The 16,765-nt window shown below is 39.8% G+C and overlaps 1 protein-coding gene across 7 annotated transcripts in view; it reads right to left on the minus strand.

Annotated features, from left to right (window-relative positions):
• The window catches only part of LOC122884166 (N-acetyllactosaminide beta-1,3-N-acetylglucosaminyltransferase 2-like), a 200,026-nt gene that overhangs the window by 131,172 nt on the left and 52,089 nt on the right, over nucleotides 1–16,765 (minus strand). For all 7 annotated transcript variants that reach the window (XM_044213628.1, XM_044213627.1, XM_044213625.1 and 4 more), the window contains 2 exons: nucleotides 1,605–1,662; nucleotides 1,400–1,495 (listed from right to left, as the gene is read on the minus strand). In XM_044213628.1, coding sequence (XP_044069563.1) covers nucleotides 1,400–1,495; nucleotides 1,605–1,662 — 154 coding nt within the window. The remainder of the gene's footprint in view (nucleotides 1–1,399; nucleotides 1,496–1,604; nucleotides 1,663–16,765) is intronic.

A 16,765-nucleotide genomic window follows, 5' to 3' on the forward strand; every position in this document is an offset into this window, starting at 1 on the left:
CCAGTAAACAAGCTCAGGCAAGCTGACTCTACGCTACCCGGCCAGCACAAAACGGCAAAGAGACAAAAAATAGTGATTGGTGAAAAAGGTCAAGCATCTAGTAAGCTAAGCACCCACATGTTTTTGAGAGAGTTTGCGGAACCCAAACCAGAGGTGAAAGGCCGTGGATATTAGACTTATATTCGTCAGGTGGCCTAATATACCATTGCTATGGCATGCTCTTGTTGTTTTGTGTTTATGTAAGTAGTAACACCTTAGGTATAACAACTTGATAAGCTGGTGGTTTATCAGGGCTGTGTTTGTCTCCTAGCAGTCAAAAATTACTTAATTTTCACTGTAACGGCTATAGTGGAAGAAAACTGTTCTAACAAAAACAACAAGCTTTTAGATTGCAGAGGAATTTGATTTGTGGCTATATCCTGCAAATGTTGGTGAACTGTGCCTTCAGTGGCGTTGCTTTGTGTCTCATTAGAAAAACAGCTTTATTATTTCCTCTGGGACAGGAAGTGGAAGTGGGCCCAGAATACAGAGACACTGACATGTACAGCAAAGCTAAACAAGCATAGACCTAGAAAACTGAGCCAGTACACATGAAAGTCCACTTATAACTGGCAGACATCACAGTGTGCCTTATATGTTTTTACAAAGGTATGGAGATAAAGTCTCCAATTTTTGTTACTATGACTCCTGTCTTTCATTGTGTGTGAGTCCACATGAAGCATTGTATGGACCTTCTTTGTCAAGTGCCTTATTGGGATTCACTACAGTGTTGTTATGCAGTTGGTAATGTATATACCCATGACTGAAAAGTAAAAAGCTACTAATGCCCTCACAAAGCAGAGGCAGGTACGTAGGTATTTGTGGCAGGAGGGTAACAAGACACTGAGCTCTGAGCTAGTCTGTCAGCACAGAGGCCTAAGCATGTTTAAGTAAGCCAGGTACGGCGACAGATACTGTCTGCACAAGTCTGTCATTTACAGACACAACTGTATTACTATATGCATACAGACCTTCTGGTCATAACATACATTTTCAATCAGTGAAACTGCTCAACACAAGTCATTTGCTGTTATTAATATAATTTCTCCTCTCCAAAAATTCTAATCAACACACATAATATCATTCATCTAATACTTATGATAAATGCCTTTCATGTAGTAAAAAAAGACATTGTGCTGCTTTTGGGTGTCGCCTATTTGCTGAAATTAAACAAATCTTGAAAATAAAAATCAACATTTGGGGCTACATCTCCCGATTTTGAGGTGAGGAAAGAGTGGGAATCACTTTTGTAGGTTACGGTTACTGCTATTCACTAGAATAAAGACCCTCATGTTCATTAACAACCCTAGTCCACCTTAAACATAGAAATGCTTGTCTCAGTGCTAATTAACCAGCCTACCTTAAAAAGAGTGACAGTGATCTCAACGTTCTCTGGTACAGGCCACACCACCACTCCTCTGTAGGGATTTTTGATGCCAGGCTGCCAGCTGTGGGACTGCAGGACAGAGGGACAAAAGAACAAAACATTATATTTGCAAGTGAGAACCTTTTTTTGTTTTATTGTTTCTTTATTTTGTTTCAATTTCCACTCATCAAATACAAACCTTGGAGGATTTCCGCCGACTCCTGCGTGTCCAAACCACCACCAATTTGTCTGGTTGCCTGTGAGGAAGGAAAGAAAAGACAAATGAATGAGAAAGGCAAAAGGTATTTGTTCACCAATCCACCTATCTCTGTTCCTCCATCTACCTACATGTCAACATGTTAAGACCGTCAGCCCAAATGATCAGAGCTTGTATCTTAATGCCTGAAGTTTCAAAACCCTGATAAGGCTGCTGCTGTACACACACACACACACACACAAACCAACCACGCATACACACACCTGCACAGCCACTGGTATGAATAAATCATGAGACACAGCTAAAGCCTGACTTTGTGTGGGTCCTGACAAAAAGTGACAAAGCAGCATTCCGAGTAAGTTATTGGCATGAGTGAAACAAAGACAATATTGCCAAAGCGTCAAGTAACAATGAGATTGAAAGACAAAGAAAAAAAGTACAATTCATAAAATCAGGAAAATAGCAGAAACAAAGCAAAAACAAAACAAAACAATGAACACTTGCTGTGTCTGTGCTTGTGAAAGACTGTGGAAGTGTGTGTTGATGTTGTTAGGGAGTGTGTGTGTGTGTCAGTATCTGGACAGTGGAGGGTCTGGGTGGTTGTGTATTTAGCGCCTACATTAGACACTCCATCACATAGTGAGTATCAGAGTCAGTATCAGTCAGTCATCAGTCATAATTCCCAAGGAATTATTTAAAATTATCAAATAATTAAAAGTATTTACAGAATTATAATATATATATATAAAACGTGGCTAACCATTCTTTTTTTGCACAGTGCAGCCAAACACTAGGCTAAAAAAAAAAAAAAAAACAGTAGGCTATAGACCTACACATGGAGGCTACTGTTTTGAGATTCACTGTTAAGATGTGAAGGATACATCGTTTGTTTGTGTGTGTGTGTGCGCATGTGTAAAGACAGTCATGTCTTTACTGAAGGGTTAGCTACTTGTTTTGCTGCTAAAGAACACCGTTTGGAACAATTTGTCTGTTTATTTAGCCTAGACCTTCACACTCCTGAGGGCGGGGGAGAAAGAGGGCATTCTGGACAGCTCCCAGCTGATCCCAGCAGCAGGATCAGCACCTTAGAGAGCACCGCAGCGATCAGTCCTAACAATTGTGCTACTATAATTAGCTAGCTGGCAAGTTGGCAAGTCTGGACCTGCTTGCCTGTCACTCCTGGTGCATGTGTATATTATAAAAGAGCGTGTGTGGTTGAGGAGGACAGAACAGTTCAGAAGCTGAAATGTTTAATTTTCATATTAAAAGTACCACTTAATAGTAACATTTAATCATCTTTAATACTAATATTTATATTTTAGTAGGGATGCCCTGAATCAGTATCAGCCCGATACTGACCTTATTAAGTGGATCGGGCATCGGCCAGGACATGACCGATCCACATTAAATATGGTTTTCTTTGTCAATGTCAGACAAATCCTGTATTTCCGCCATATATTACATTAATTCATTCACTTCGGGCCACCAACTCCGTTTTTAGCGCCACAGCAATCCCTGGCCTCATGTGGACTGCAACATACACAACAGGACACACACATCGACAACCTGACCCAATCCAGGTCAGAGTCACACTGCACTGACAACTGACAGGAGACACAGTGTAACCGGTAGTGATGCGTGGGTCGACCCACAACTGGTGGGTCCTGACAAAGTGACAAAGCAGCATTCCGATTAAGTTATTGGCATGAGTGAAATAAAGACAATATTGCCATTCACTTCGGGCCACCAACTCCGTGTTTCCGCCACAGCAATCCCTGGGCTCATGTTACCTTTAAAAAAAAAAAAAAGTATTTCAGAGAGTTGAAAAAGGCATACAGATTTGGGAAAAGAGAGCACCCATATTGGTACTCGGCAGATACCCTGAGAAGAGATATTGGAATCAGTATCTGGAAAGAAAAAGCTGGATAAGTGCAGCCCTATATGTTAGGCCAAACCTGAACCAGACTGTCAGGACCAGACCCCGACTTACTTTAATAAAGTGCAAATCCTAGTATATAGGTCAAACCATGCTTTGGCTTTTGGTCAAAGACAACAGAGTGGCGCAGTTAGCAGATGCCAATCAACAAGATTGTCTGTCAATAGGAGGGTCCAGGTTTAAGTCCCTGTATTGGCAAGTATCCACCCCATGCTCTGAAGCTCTCCAGCTCCAGCTCCCAAGCTGATGCTCTCTAACTGAACCTGACCTCAATGGGATCAATTAAAATCACTTTATTCTATTCTATCAGGCTCTGTTAAAGCCTGACTGATAAATCGTCCAGGTCGATATTAGCTTATCACAGATATATCGTTATCAGCATAGTTACAAGAAACTGAAATACAGAAATGCCAAAGATATGATTCAGGTAATTTAGAACGTGTCTCTATCCATCACATAGATTGTGCACCAGAGATCACTGACACATTTATTTTTCAACAGTGAAATGAACCGCTGAGTATCTTGGTAACAGTTCTTCAATAACCAAATTTAAGTGCTGTACATATTTGTATACATTGAGGCTCCCCCTTGTACTGCCTCCTTATAGTCTTACTGTTTTGCCTGTTGTGTGAAAAATATAATAAATAATTGATGAAAAAAAAAAAAGAATATTGGCAGATATTGTTATCAAGCTCTCAAACATAAATATTGGTGTCTGCCTCAAAAATCCAGTATTGGTCAGACAATACTGTTTTTGCCAAGTTTTACTACTGTAAAAGTCAACATGTAGGAGGTGATGTTGAACCTCTATATCTGTGGCAATATTCCTGTATCAATGGGTTTGTGATTTAGCGGTTTGTGGCTTGTGTGCACATACACCAGAGTTAAGCAACGCAAGCATAACACTGGGTTTGTGTGTGCATGAGCTCTTATGTCAAAGACTCTTGAAGAACAACAGCAAAGCAGCCATTCTAGGATAAGAATGACTGACTGTGTGACAGAGAGAGAGAAGACACAGAGGAGGAAAAGAAGAATAAAACAGAGGGGCCGAGAGGGAAGGAAAGAGGAGGAGTGAAAGGGAAAAGAGAGGGAGAATGACAGGCAACAATTCCAACTTTGGAGAGAGGCCTTACATAGAGAAGCTATTGTCCAACAACACAGGCCATATCAGAGAGCATGCAGACACACAGAAAATACCATCCCCTTGTTTTTTTCACTGTACAGTACTCGCTGTGCTATGACAAAAATTTAAACCATTCGCCTGCAGGCTAAGTGACTTCTTCACACTTTTTGGTGTCGTTCTCTCTCATGTTCAGCTTCAACCTCAGGGCTGCATGTTCCTTCTGTGTTTAACAGGAGCCAGAGAGGAATACCACAACTGAAGAAACAAATGTGATGAAGATGGCCACAGAGAGCCCTGAAGATGCTTTCATCATGACGTGTGTTCAGCAGCCCCCACTCAAACAAAAAGCTATTTTAACATTAATGCCTTCAGTTTACACTGGATTTGAGATTTAGTTTGGGTAAGGGTTGGCTATAAGGATATTAGGAAAAGAGGTAATGGAGGTTTATTTACCATACTGTATGGCTATACACGTGTTTGTTTGTAATACTGTGATAATTTGTGATAATTTTTTTGCACTGTTGAGTACCCTGAAAGGCTCTGAGTGTTTCCCATCATTTTACTGGATGTAGATAACACAAAAGTCTTTTTGTATTTCAGTCTTCCACTAATGAGTATGAGCTCCTCTTGCATTTATCAAACGTCATGAATACCCGGCTACCTCTGTATGATGCTGATGTCTGCACAAAAGAAACTTATTTGACTCTCTGCAGTCCTACAAGAGTCTGACTTGCCAAAAAACAGCCTTTGGTTTACAGCTGTATGATTAAAATTAAAAATACAGTACGATAAAAATGATCAACACAAGGTTTTCAGAAGAAGAAAAAGAGATAGAAAGATGAACAAATAATTTGTGATAGTGTGTGGGGGGGGGCTGGAGAGACAGGGCAGATAAGAGTGAAAATGGGTCAGCCAGCTCAGCAGGAGCTGAGATGAGAGCACTCCGACATTGACACGAAACACAGATAAACCCTCTTATATTTACATTTAAGGCATTTAGCCGCAGCTCTCATCCAGAGAAACCTGCAATTAGTGAGGATGTAGGTATTCAATGTTTTCCTCAAAGACACTTTAGCATCACAGCAGGTAAGAAATAACTGTTACAAGAAGACATCACCCTGCAGTTACTGTAGAGGACATGTTTTATGTTCATTCATTTTCATAAACAACCTGCCAGCTACATTACCAGTTACAGACTCTTTTCCAGGCAGATCTTTTTAAATTGGCAACTGGCTGCATATTCTTTTGAATGTGATTGTCTTATTAATAACCCCACACTTTGGCTTTTGTGCCATTTTATAGAGACAATTTACTTTCTAAAGAATTATTTTCTACAATATAAATTCTACAGTCTGCTCCATAGCACTTGAATGTATTTTTGAGAGTGTGTATTTCACCTCGTCTACTCTAGCTGTGCAGTGGAGGCAGTATCTCAGCAGCGGCTACAGTTCTTCATCAGTGTCTACACTGTATCAGCTCAGCTACAGTACTGCTAAGCATTCTGAAGCATTATGACAGCACTCACATCTCAATACAAATGAATGTGCTTATGGGCACAAGTATAAAAAAAGACACTTTGGGCTGCAGCAATGCACAAAGCTCAGGTATGGACAGCAGAGCTGCTCTGGATATAAACAAAGCAAATCTGTTCCATGAGATGGAAGACAGAAGGACTCGGCTGAAATGTGTCTGCACAGTTAACTATTTAGTCTTTACAGAGCTCAAGGGAACAGATGGGTGGATTCACAAAAATTAAATCGTACTGTGATTTTTAGTTCTTAGGACAATATCTGCCACTTAAAACACAGACATAAAAGTAAAGCTTGCTCATCAAGAAAATAGTTTATCAGCTTAAATGGGCTTGTGGTAAAACACTCAAGGCTCCGTCCGCAAGTCTGTCTGCCTGCATTGTTGGAAGTGAAGGGCGTGTCAGGATGTTGCGGCTGCCCTATCTTTCCTGTAGGCAGGAGGAAGGAACCACTTCACATTTGATATGGCAGCCCCCCCACACACACCAACTACACACATACACATAGAGTGTTACAAACCCAAACACATAGCAGGGAAGGGCTCAGTTAACTCAGTGGCACAGCGATAAAACATAGCCAAGTGATGAACACAGTGATAAACTATGATGTATTTTTAAAAAACACAATAGCGACTTTGGCAACTTCCAAATTCCAAGAGGAAAAGTTGTCCACTTGTCAACATTGATTTTCATTTTTATCCCTGAGTCAGCTGAAAGAAAATAACTCTACATAGCCGTCATATTTCTACCATTATTCCACCTAGCAGCTGCCCTGCACATCCAGTCTTCTATTGCTTCATGTCTGTGTTCATACTGTGTAGAGTCCCTTAGCACAAAACAGGCTTGTGACACACAAAAAAAAAAAAAAATGTATCTGGATGGTAACGTAATATTGAGTTTAGGCACTTCGAAAAAACAATGAGAGAATACACGCCAGTATTTCTCCAACAGAAAGGGAAAACAACTGTCATAGGTGTATTAAAAAGCAGGCTTTGGTAGGTTTCAAGTAGCAGGAGTCAGTATTCAAATTTCGGCCCAATTGGTGCTCTGTCTCTCTGGTATTGCTGCTTGCAGCTTTCTTGGGAATCACTCGTCCAAACAACTTCACACTGCGCTTCCTTGGGTCTTCAGCAATCCACCCAAGTGTGAAGTTGATCGGATGATCGGTTGTCAAGACTACCTACCTACCTACCTACCTGCCCACCTGCCTGCAAACCTACCTATCTACCTACATCTCTGATCTCTCTTTCTTCATCTGTTCTTGAATGTAACAGAGAACGAGCTGTACCCAGCATGCCTTTTGGTGGTGTAACAGGTTAAAGGGGTCCCCTCTCTATAAACTACACAGTGTGTACTTCTGGTAGTAACGCAATACTAATAAATATGTCCATGTAGAGCTTGCACTTGACATTGGGTCCTGGCTCCTTGGGTCGTCAGCAACACACCCGCCAAAAAGTCAGTCGGACGAACGGTTGTTGAGAAAATCATAGGACAGACAGTCATACATAAATCCATACATACAGACAGAGACTCCTTCCCTTTTAGTTACATAGCACTCAAGGTCGTGTGGGGCGTATGATCTCACTCTAATAAGAATTGTCAGTCTCACTACTCAACTTTCTATGTATGAGGGGTCTGTGTGTTTGTCTGAGGGAGAGATATGAGTTGTAAAGAGTGATCATAATGGTCTAAAGAAATTAGGAGGACAGTCAGAGTAAGAGGGAAGGGAAGAGGCGTGATTAGTGAATGTGTGTGCTTTAGAGAGACAGGCAACTAAAGGCGGATACTGTATCATCAATTAAATGTTGACATTACTCAGAGGAGGAAGAGCTTTGACGTCTGCCGACAGACTCCCTGTCTGCCTGTCAATCACAGACATTAGGAGAGGAAAATGTAAATTTGTTCATGCTGTAATACAGCAGTTGCAAAAGATGAAACATCAGACTACAGCGCTGCATACTAAAACAGACACTCCAATACACACAAGCACACTGATATGTAATCTCTCAGACTAATACCAGACTGCGTCACTGTAATGCATGAAAGGTTATTATCTTGCAGTATACAATGGGACTAAAGACTGCAGTGTAATACACACAAACAGGTTGTCGAATGTAGACTGCTGGGCTATAAGAGGTGAAATAAATAAATAGTCAATGTAATGTATTATGATTTATTTAGTTGCAATACATTATCCATTCACTCCAATACTGCTCCCTCACTTCATACTTTACCATGAATATTTATCTTAATACTGTCTTTATGCAACAGGGATGTAACAATCTATACATGTGTGTATAAAAAAGGCCTGTGTTGCTTCTCTCTACCCTAAACTGACATTAGCTTAGTCACTATTTTGTTATATCAAGTGTTATGAAAGCTTTTACATTTGCTGTTCTAAACACCACATGTATTCTGTCTCGCATACAGAAAATAGTGAGTTTTATGTTACCAACACCAGCAATGGCAAAAGCTTAAATTAAATTAAACAGCAGGACACAACCCCTGCATATACTGCAAACTCTGCTGTCAAGTTGGGGGATCTCTCTTGGATAGCCTGGGGTTCCCCCAGTAAGTACTGCTAGAGATGTTTTCTGTTTCTTGTATAGATAGAGGGTCTAAGATTGATAGCGTCAGGTAAACTTCACTATGTTGTGTGTATGTCTTTACAAAACGCTGTTTCATATTGTTCTGTCATTGCTGTGCTCTGTTTTTTTCATGTCAAAAATCCTTTCTAGACTTGCTTGTGATATAGGGCTGTTTAAAAAGGACTATATACATTAAAATACACTTAAAAGATCTGCATAAGCTTTAATATTTACCAGAACTGAATGGAAGAAAAAGAGTGCCACCTACAGAAATTTTAACTTCGCCAGCAAAAATCTGAGATCTGCAGTGCTAGAAGACCACAGCCATCGCTTTTTACCAAAAATGCAGAAAGAAACGATCCTATCCACTATACCCATGAATTCTTTTTCTGCAACTGAACTTCCTCTTTGCATGCTGCCTCGCATTTTATCATTTTTCCTCCAAGGAAACTGACTTTGTTTTAGTTTATTTGTTCAATAGATTTGCATCTGTCTTAATATTTGTCAGCTTCTGGGTTTTTTCTTTTTAAATGAGGTTCTGGAGTTCCTATCCATCTCACCAGCAAAAATCTCATCTATTGTTTTGTCTCTGTTTCATCGCTTTTAATATTTTTCACTCTCGTTTAAGCTCCAAAACTCTGGTGGAAGCTTTGTCTTTAGCCATATTTTATTGCAACACTGTGCACTAAGCATAAAGAAGAAGTGGATTATGCTGTGGAAGTAGTTTGAGAAGTTTCAATGGGCATTTCGAAACTTTTTGTCTGCCATTAAAAACTTCTCACCTTTGGAATTCATTGTAAACAACATCATTTAAGATTTAGACTTGATTAAGACTAGCACCAAGCATGTCACAAACATGACCTTTATTAGATGAGAGTCTGAAAAAGAGATCTACCATTATTTTTCAAAATTTGACCATTTACATTTCTTCTATGCTTTATGACCAGATTTGCACTGCTGATTAACACATTGCACCAATCCCATTGTCCAGCTGGATTTAGCGGTGTCATATCACTCTTTTGATGTGATATGACACATATGAAGACTATTGTTAACATCAAAACAGTATCTGAGGCGACAAATGAGCTACAACTACAAAAGCTACACAGTGTGGTGTGAATTGGGACTGCACAATATCTTTCCAGACATTTACAGCCTTCATTATTCCCAGTGAGAGCCTGAAGACATCAAGCATGAAGAGTCTTTTTGAAGCAGCTGCATTTCACATTCAGTAAGCAGCCTGGTTTGTCTCAAGTCGGCTGCATGTTATTTTTGAGAAATTTACAAAGTCTGCTTAAAAGGATAGTTGCATTGAGACAATCGTAGCTGAGAGCTTAACTGCAAGGATAAACCAAGTGGAGGTCAAGCGTGGCCAATTACGGATCTGTCATGGCTGAGGAGAGAGAGATCTGGTAAGAGCAAGTTACAAGCAATAAAGCAGGTAGGTTGGATGGATGAAAGTGAAGATCAGAAGCTCCACCTGCCCTGAGGGATGGAGGTCAGGTAAGAGTTATATAAATCTTACTCACTGAGAAACCATATGGGAAGCAGAGAAGAGGGAACTGTCAAAAAAAGATGAATGACAGGCAGGAGAGGAAAATGAAATGTTTCTTTGCTGACATGACTGGTGAAGGGTAAAACTCTCTCCACAGAAAGATTTTGGGAAATACAATGTGAAAAAGGTCTGTGCTGATAGTGTGAAGTTGACCAAATTATGAAATGATATCAAATGAAACTAATGGGACTTGTCTACAGTTTGTGACAAAAATAACTGATAGACCCCACAATTTAGTCCATGTGTTAGATGCTACAAGAGAAGTGTACACATTGGGAACGTTATGCATCTTTTCGCCTTGTTGCTTTAGTTTACTGGCCCATCACCAATGCGCTGTCATTCCTCCCTTATCACTAGATTTCTGTAGTGGCGGTGGAGTCCCCATTAACATGTCAGAAAAAAAGTCTCTGAGAGGGCAAGCTCAAAGCAACATATTTTCTATGCAAACTAACTGAGTCTTTCGACTGTTCTAACTCTCATGAGAAATAAACAAGGCAGCTAATCACAAGTGAAACTCTCATGCAAACTTTGGCTTCTATATAGGCAGGCAAACACGGGGTGATGAACATCCATCAACATCAAGTATGAAGCAAGACAATAATGAACGTTTACTCAACGAAGCATCCCTGACTAAAATAATGTAAAAATACAAATTAGAAGGAACAGAAGAAAAGAGGGATTCAGAAAGCAATTTGATACAGGACAGCAAAATGAGTACAAACAGTAGTCAACATACACCTTACTTCCACACAACATGATAGCACAATGAAAGCCTCAGGGAGAGATCAGGACTCACTTAGATCATGTGTTTGGGAGCATCTCCAAAACAAAGAAGGGAATGATAGGAAGCTGCTTTTCAGTAGGGTAAATTAGATAATACAAATCTCTCCTCCTCATGCCAGCTTGCTAACAGCCCTAGGGAGGGACTGACAGTAGGAATCACAACTATCATGTGCCTAAGAGCACCAAAAGCACAGGAACAAGGAGCCCTGGTGACGACAGCAACGTCCATTTCTTAAGGCAATGATACATGAGCAGTCAGGCGGCCATAGATTCAGTAGTGATATTACTTACTTAAGTTATTTTGCCTGACAAACTGAATGGAAAAACAGTTCTGAATGCTGGTCATGGTTGCTGGTAAATGAAACTGCTTTCTTCATTAGGTTATGTTATTTCTTTTCCTGTGTTTGTTTCTTTAATTTTATCATTGAGTCAGCAGCAACATCTAACTGGGGTAAAGAATCTAGGGTATAGATTGGTCTGCAGAAGGATTATACTACTGTTCTACCAAAGTGGGTGTGATAAATTACCACCATGACCACAAAGTGATGAACGAGGAGCTCCTAACAAAAGGGTGAGTACATTAAAGACAGGGAATTTACTGGCCTGCAGAGACCATATATTTGCTTCACAGATTAGGAGAGTACTAGTCTGGCATTGCCAGACTAATTTGCAAATGGGTATTAGTCTGGAACCTCTCAGTTCATTTTCAATTTCCAAGGGGCATTATCAACAGGCGCAGACCAAAATGCCTCTGGACGCAATTGGATAGACCTACAGAGGAACGAAACGTGTGATGTAGCGTAGTTGGTAAATTAAACTTACCAAATCCTGTCTGAAGTACGGCAAACACATCTTTCTTATCAACAAAAGCTTTAAGTGCAGTTCTTCTGTCTGTTCTTCTTTTAGAGAAAATATACCGTCCAGTTCATTTTTTAATAATGACGTGATAGCGGATTCAACAGAAACAGTTCCACATCAGCGGCAGCCATCTTGGTTGTTTACGAAAATGCCTTAACAGCCAATAAGGTTGCGCTCCTCTGAACAGTCACCGCATCAAACCAGCCCTTTATTAGATAAATGATTGTGATTGGCCCGATCAGATCCGGGACAGGTGGAAATCTGTCTGAAATGGGACGAGGGCCAGACAAATCTGCAAGCTCATGTTTTATTTGTTCTGGCAGATGCGTTTATCTCGTTCCCAGGCTAGGAGAGTACGGGAGAAAACCTTTTTTACTAATGGAGAAGGAAACAACATTTTTAGCCATTAGCTGCAGCAGGTTGCACATCCTACATTCCACCTGCACCAACTATATTTTTTAAGAACAGGGTTTCCAAAATGTAACTCCAGTACACTCGTGGCTTGTGGTGTTTTGCTTTGCCATCCTGACACACATACAGTACGCATTTATCAGCCTGCAGATGCTGCAGCACCGCTCTGCAGGCTGATAAATGATGAGCAGTCTCCAAGGCCATGTGTTTTTCTGCCTGACAGCAGCAGAGACAGACACACCAGCAGAGTTTTCATCACATTTAACACCCCATTGACTGCTTCACAACCCTGCAATGTTTCATGTCTCTTGGTGTGTGTGTGTGGGAGGGGGTGTGTAAATTGCTGTTTGTGTCCATAATTGCAGCACAGAACAACTACACTTGGGTGGATTTCACTGCAAAGCTGTTAAAATGACATTATCGGAAAGCAGAAAGAGAGAAAGAAGGGGAGGCAGAGATACGAGAGATCAAGTAACAAAGGAAGAGAAGGAGAGGAGATAAGAGGGGTATAGGGAAAGAAGAAAATGGAAAGAGGGGCATTAATGATAGTGTGAGAGCTGCCCCAGATGCAGCAGTGGGTTTGGTGCATGAAAACAATTACAGACTCACGGGAGGAAGAGATGAAGAGCTGCAAGCTGTACTGAGAGGACAAAACAATCGGCAGAGTTAAATCAACACCAAATACTATAATTAAGGAAGTGATAAGCAAGCACACAAATTAGAACAACTCAAGTATCAACTATAAAAACACTGGTTTGTGTTCACTGCAGTTTTGGCATTTTACTGGCACCAGTTCAGTTCAAATTCCCAAATACATTAAAAAAAAAGACACATGATCAAGCATATCAAGGCAAATTAGTGACTGAAGTCTTAAATTCAGACTACACTGAAACACTTTGAGAGACCAAAGAAGATGTAAACAATTAAATTATTAATCTCAGAGGAAGAGCATTATTTTCTCTAAAACCACATAACCAATGATAACCCAAATTGTATGGTTTCATCCAGAATTTTTGCACAACAGAAACAACTGCACCATAATATCACCTAGCAATGAAACTATCTCCTGGTGCCAAAGTTATATTGTGTGAATGTGTCATGGCCTTCGAATTTGAATAGAATGGAGAGCCACGTCAGACAAGTTGGCAGGAAGATGTTTCTCTGGCAGAGACATGGTGGACGCTTGCCATAAAGCACACATGTTCAACAGAAGACTACATGTCACAGCCTGACACACACTGGTCACTTCCACTGAGAGTGAGCCATTACTCAACTGACAGTCTGATGCTTGGACTGCGGTGTCCAGGATTGACATTCATTTACACACTTTTGCACTTTTGGCATTCAGCAACACTTTTATGCAGTGATAATACAATGAGTGAGCAAGTAGAGAATCAGGGTTTTGCTCAAGAACACATTGATGGGATCATGCTGGTTAATGCACAACTACTGGCAGTTAATCAAACCCTTCAGGGGTTTACCTTTCAAGGTAATGCACTGTGAATAAACAAGGAATGTAAACATAATAACTAAGTATATAATAATTACACATCTCAGAAATAATAATTTCAGCAGCGAGACATTTATATTTGGAGCTCTATCTAGCAATGCCATTTCCAGTGCAAGTGGAAAATTAAAAGAATGAAAGCATGGTTACTTTGGATGTATAATGAATAAACAACTTGGGCTGAAAATGTACAACACATCTATTAAGCAGTGGTGCTATGAAAATCCACAGGTTAAATGCTGAAAAATAAATCAATTCCTGCGCCACAGGAATCCACAGCGGGACCACCGAACACCCCAAAGGAGAAGTGTAAATCCACTTCAGTCTGGTGACAGTAAGTGTTTGTGTTCAGAGTTTCTAAATCCCTATGAAATGACTGGTGTGTGTGTGTGTGTGTGTGTGTGTGTGTGTGTGTGTGTGTGTGTGTGTGTGTGTGTGTGTGTGTGTCTCTTCAGGGTTTCTCCACAGCCCTTGACTGATATAAAGACTTCTTCCTCAGAACTCTTGAACCTTCCCTGTCTTGTCATGTGGCAGTGAGGGAAGCAGTCTTGATTAGCCACAGTTGCATGTAGCCAGATAGAATTACCATGTAATCAATAGCGTCTCTGTGTTATTTCCAGTGTATAACTCTTATATCCTTGCCGCACGTGTCAACACGTCTGTCAGCGGCAATGCCACTCTTGGCTTTTGACGTTTTCAAATTATATTTTACAGGACAGGCTGGCTAAAAACACATTCTTGCTCAAAAGCACCAGCCCCAGGGAAATACTAAGAGTGAGTGAGGGTTGCATTCATGCTTAAAGTTCACAATGAGTTGCCTTTAGCTGTTGGGATTGCACCCTCTTGAATAAGGGACAGAAAAGTGTGCTTCACTTACTGCACTCCTCCAAGTATTGCTATGTATCTGAGGGTTTGAACCAACAACTCTCTGGTCCGCTCAAGCTTATATTTGTAGACATTATGATACAGCCCAGTCTAAAACATAGTAAACATAATATAGCAAAGCACTGCACAATAATTACCTAACACAGTCATGTATAAGCGCATCAAAATTGTTTGAGGACACACCAACTAAATAAAAACATGAACCAGCACAGAACAGAGAAGGTTTCACACAGGATACAATCCTTTCCGCTGACAAGTTGATGCACAGGGGGTATGATATAACAATGTGCAGGGTTTGACACCAGCACTCACACGCTCACTGGTGAAACTTGGCTGCTAATGAACTTTGCTTGACATTATGCGTTGCCAAGCTATGTTTTTAGAAAAAACCCCAGCAAGACAAACAAGAAAAACAAAATAAAATAGTTTCCACACAACAATGTCTAGGAAAACTCAAATCAAGTAACAAATGGGTTAAACAGGCTAAAAAAACAAAACAGATATGATCCTTGGACACCATTATAAAAGATGCAAGAGAGAATGAGGGGAACAATGAATTGTCCACTCTGTAGCCAAGTGCTTAGCAGCAGCAGGAGGAGTAAGATATTAAACAATTAAAGCAGGCGGACCTTGCACTACTCCATCACACCAGTATGTATGTAAAATATTTGCTTAAGCCTTAATAAAAAAAACAAATGATGTGTGTCTCTGAGCCTGGACAGCAGTTATGAGTGGAAAAAAATAATGCTCACCGTATATTTGGGTTGTTTAGACTAGTCCACTCACCTACGTTTATGATAAAACAGACTTAATGTAAGACAAGCAGGATAAGAGTGTAATGAACCTACCTATATCTATCTATCTATCTATCTATCTATCTATATATATATATATATATATATATATATATCTATATATATATCTATATATATATCTATATATATATATATATATATATATATATATATATATATATATATATATATATATATATATATATATATATATATATATATATATATATATATATATATATATATATATATATATATTACAACTTGTAGGCTATATGTGACATATATGTGACATTATGACTTAACAACTTGACCTTTCAATCATTTGTTGTAGTATGATACTGAACTTTCCTCTCATTGATTGATTGTCAAATCTAAATGTTTGATTAGATAATTAGATTAATGGAGTCAGTCAACCAATCACCTGCACAGCCAGCCAGATGGCATAAGTAGAGCCAGACAGTGATGTTACAAGATAACAGAATTACAGATTCACAAATATCAGAGAAACATGTGATGCAAGCATCAGCATCTAATTGAGGCGTAAACACCAGAAAGTTACCAGATTAGTTAATTATACAGACATACAATCACAAAAGCAGTGAAATACAGTACAGAAACATGCATGTGTGTAAGAAAAGCAATATTATAAACACTAAAATTATAAATAGTCAATTTATATAGAGGTCAAACTATAAGTTTATAAATTGCTTCTTATCGTGTGCCAAGGAGGTTTGATATCCAACCCTGACCTGAGTGATCATAATTACCTGCTACAGATGAAAGGCAACAGAAAATACTGTTCATTTTTTCATCAAAGATGTTAAACATCAAGTTTCAAAGGGGCAGTGCTGCAACACTGTGTGAGTGGTGCTTCATTTCACTGGCAAACAAACACTGAACTCATTAATGTTTTAATGGTTAGTCTGAATTGATTCTGGGGTCTGAAATGGGTGTGTGAGTGGAATGCCAACTCCCTCTGCTCCACAGAGGAGTCGACTAACGTTACAGCAACTAGGGCAACAGATAAAGTCCAAAAATGACTTTACAACCTCCTCCAATCCTAGGCTCCTCGTCTGTCACCACTTTCCTTCCATCGCAAGGAGGAAAATAATAATGTTGAGCCAACTGCCCAAAGAAAAAAAGATTGTAGAATATGAAAATGTAGAGGGGAA

This window comes from Siniperca chuatsi, linkage group LG11 (assembly GCF_020085105.1).
Source record: "Siniperca chuatsi isolate FFG_IHB_CAS linkage group LG11, ASM2008510v1, whole genome shotgun sequence".
NCBI lineage: Eukaryota > Metazoa > Chordata > Actinopteri > Centrarchiformes > Sinipercidae > Siniperca > Siniperca chuatsi.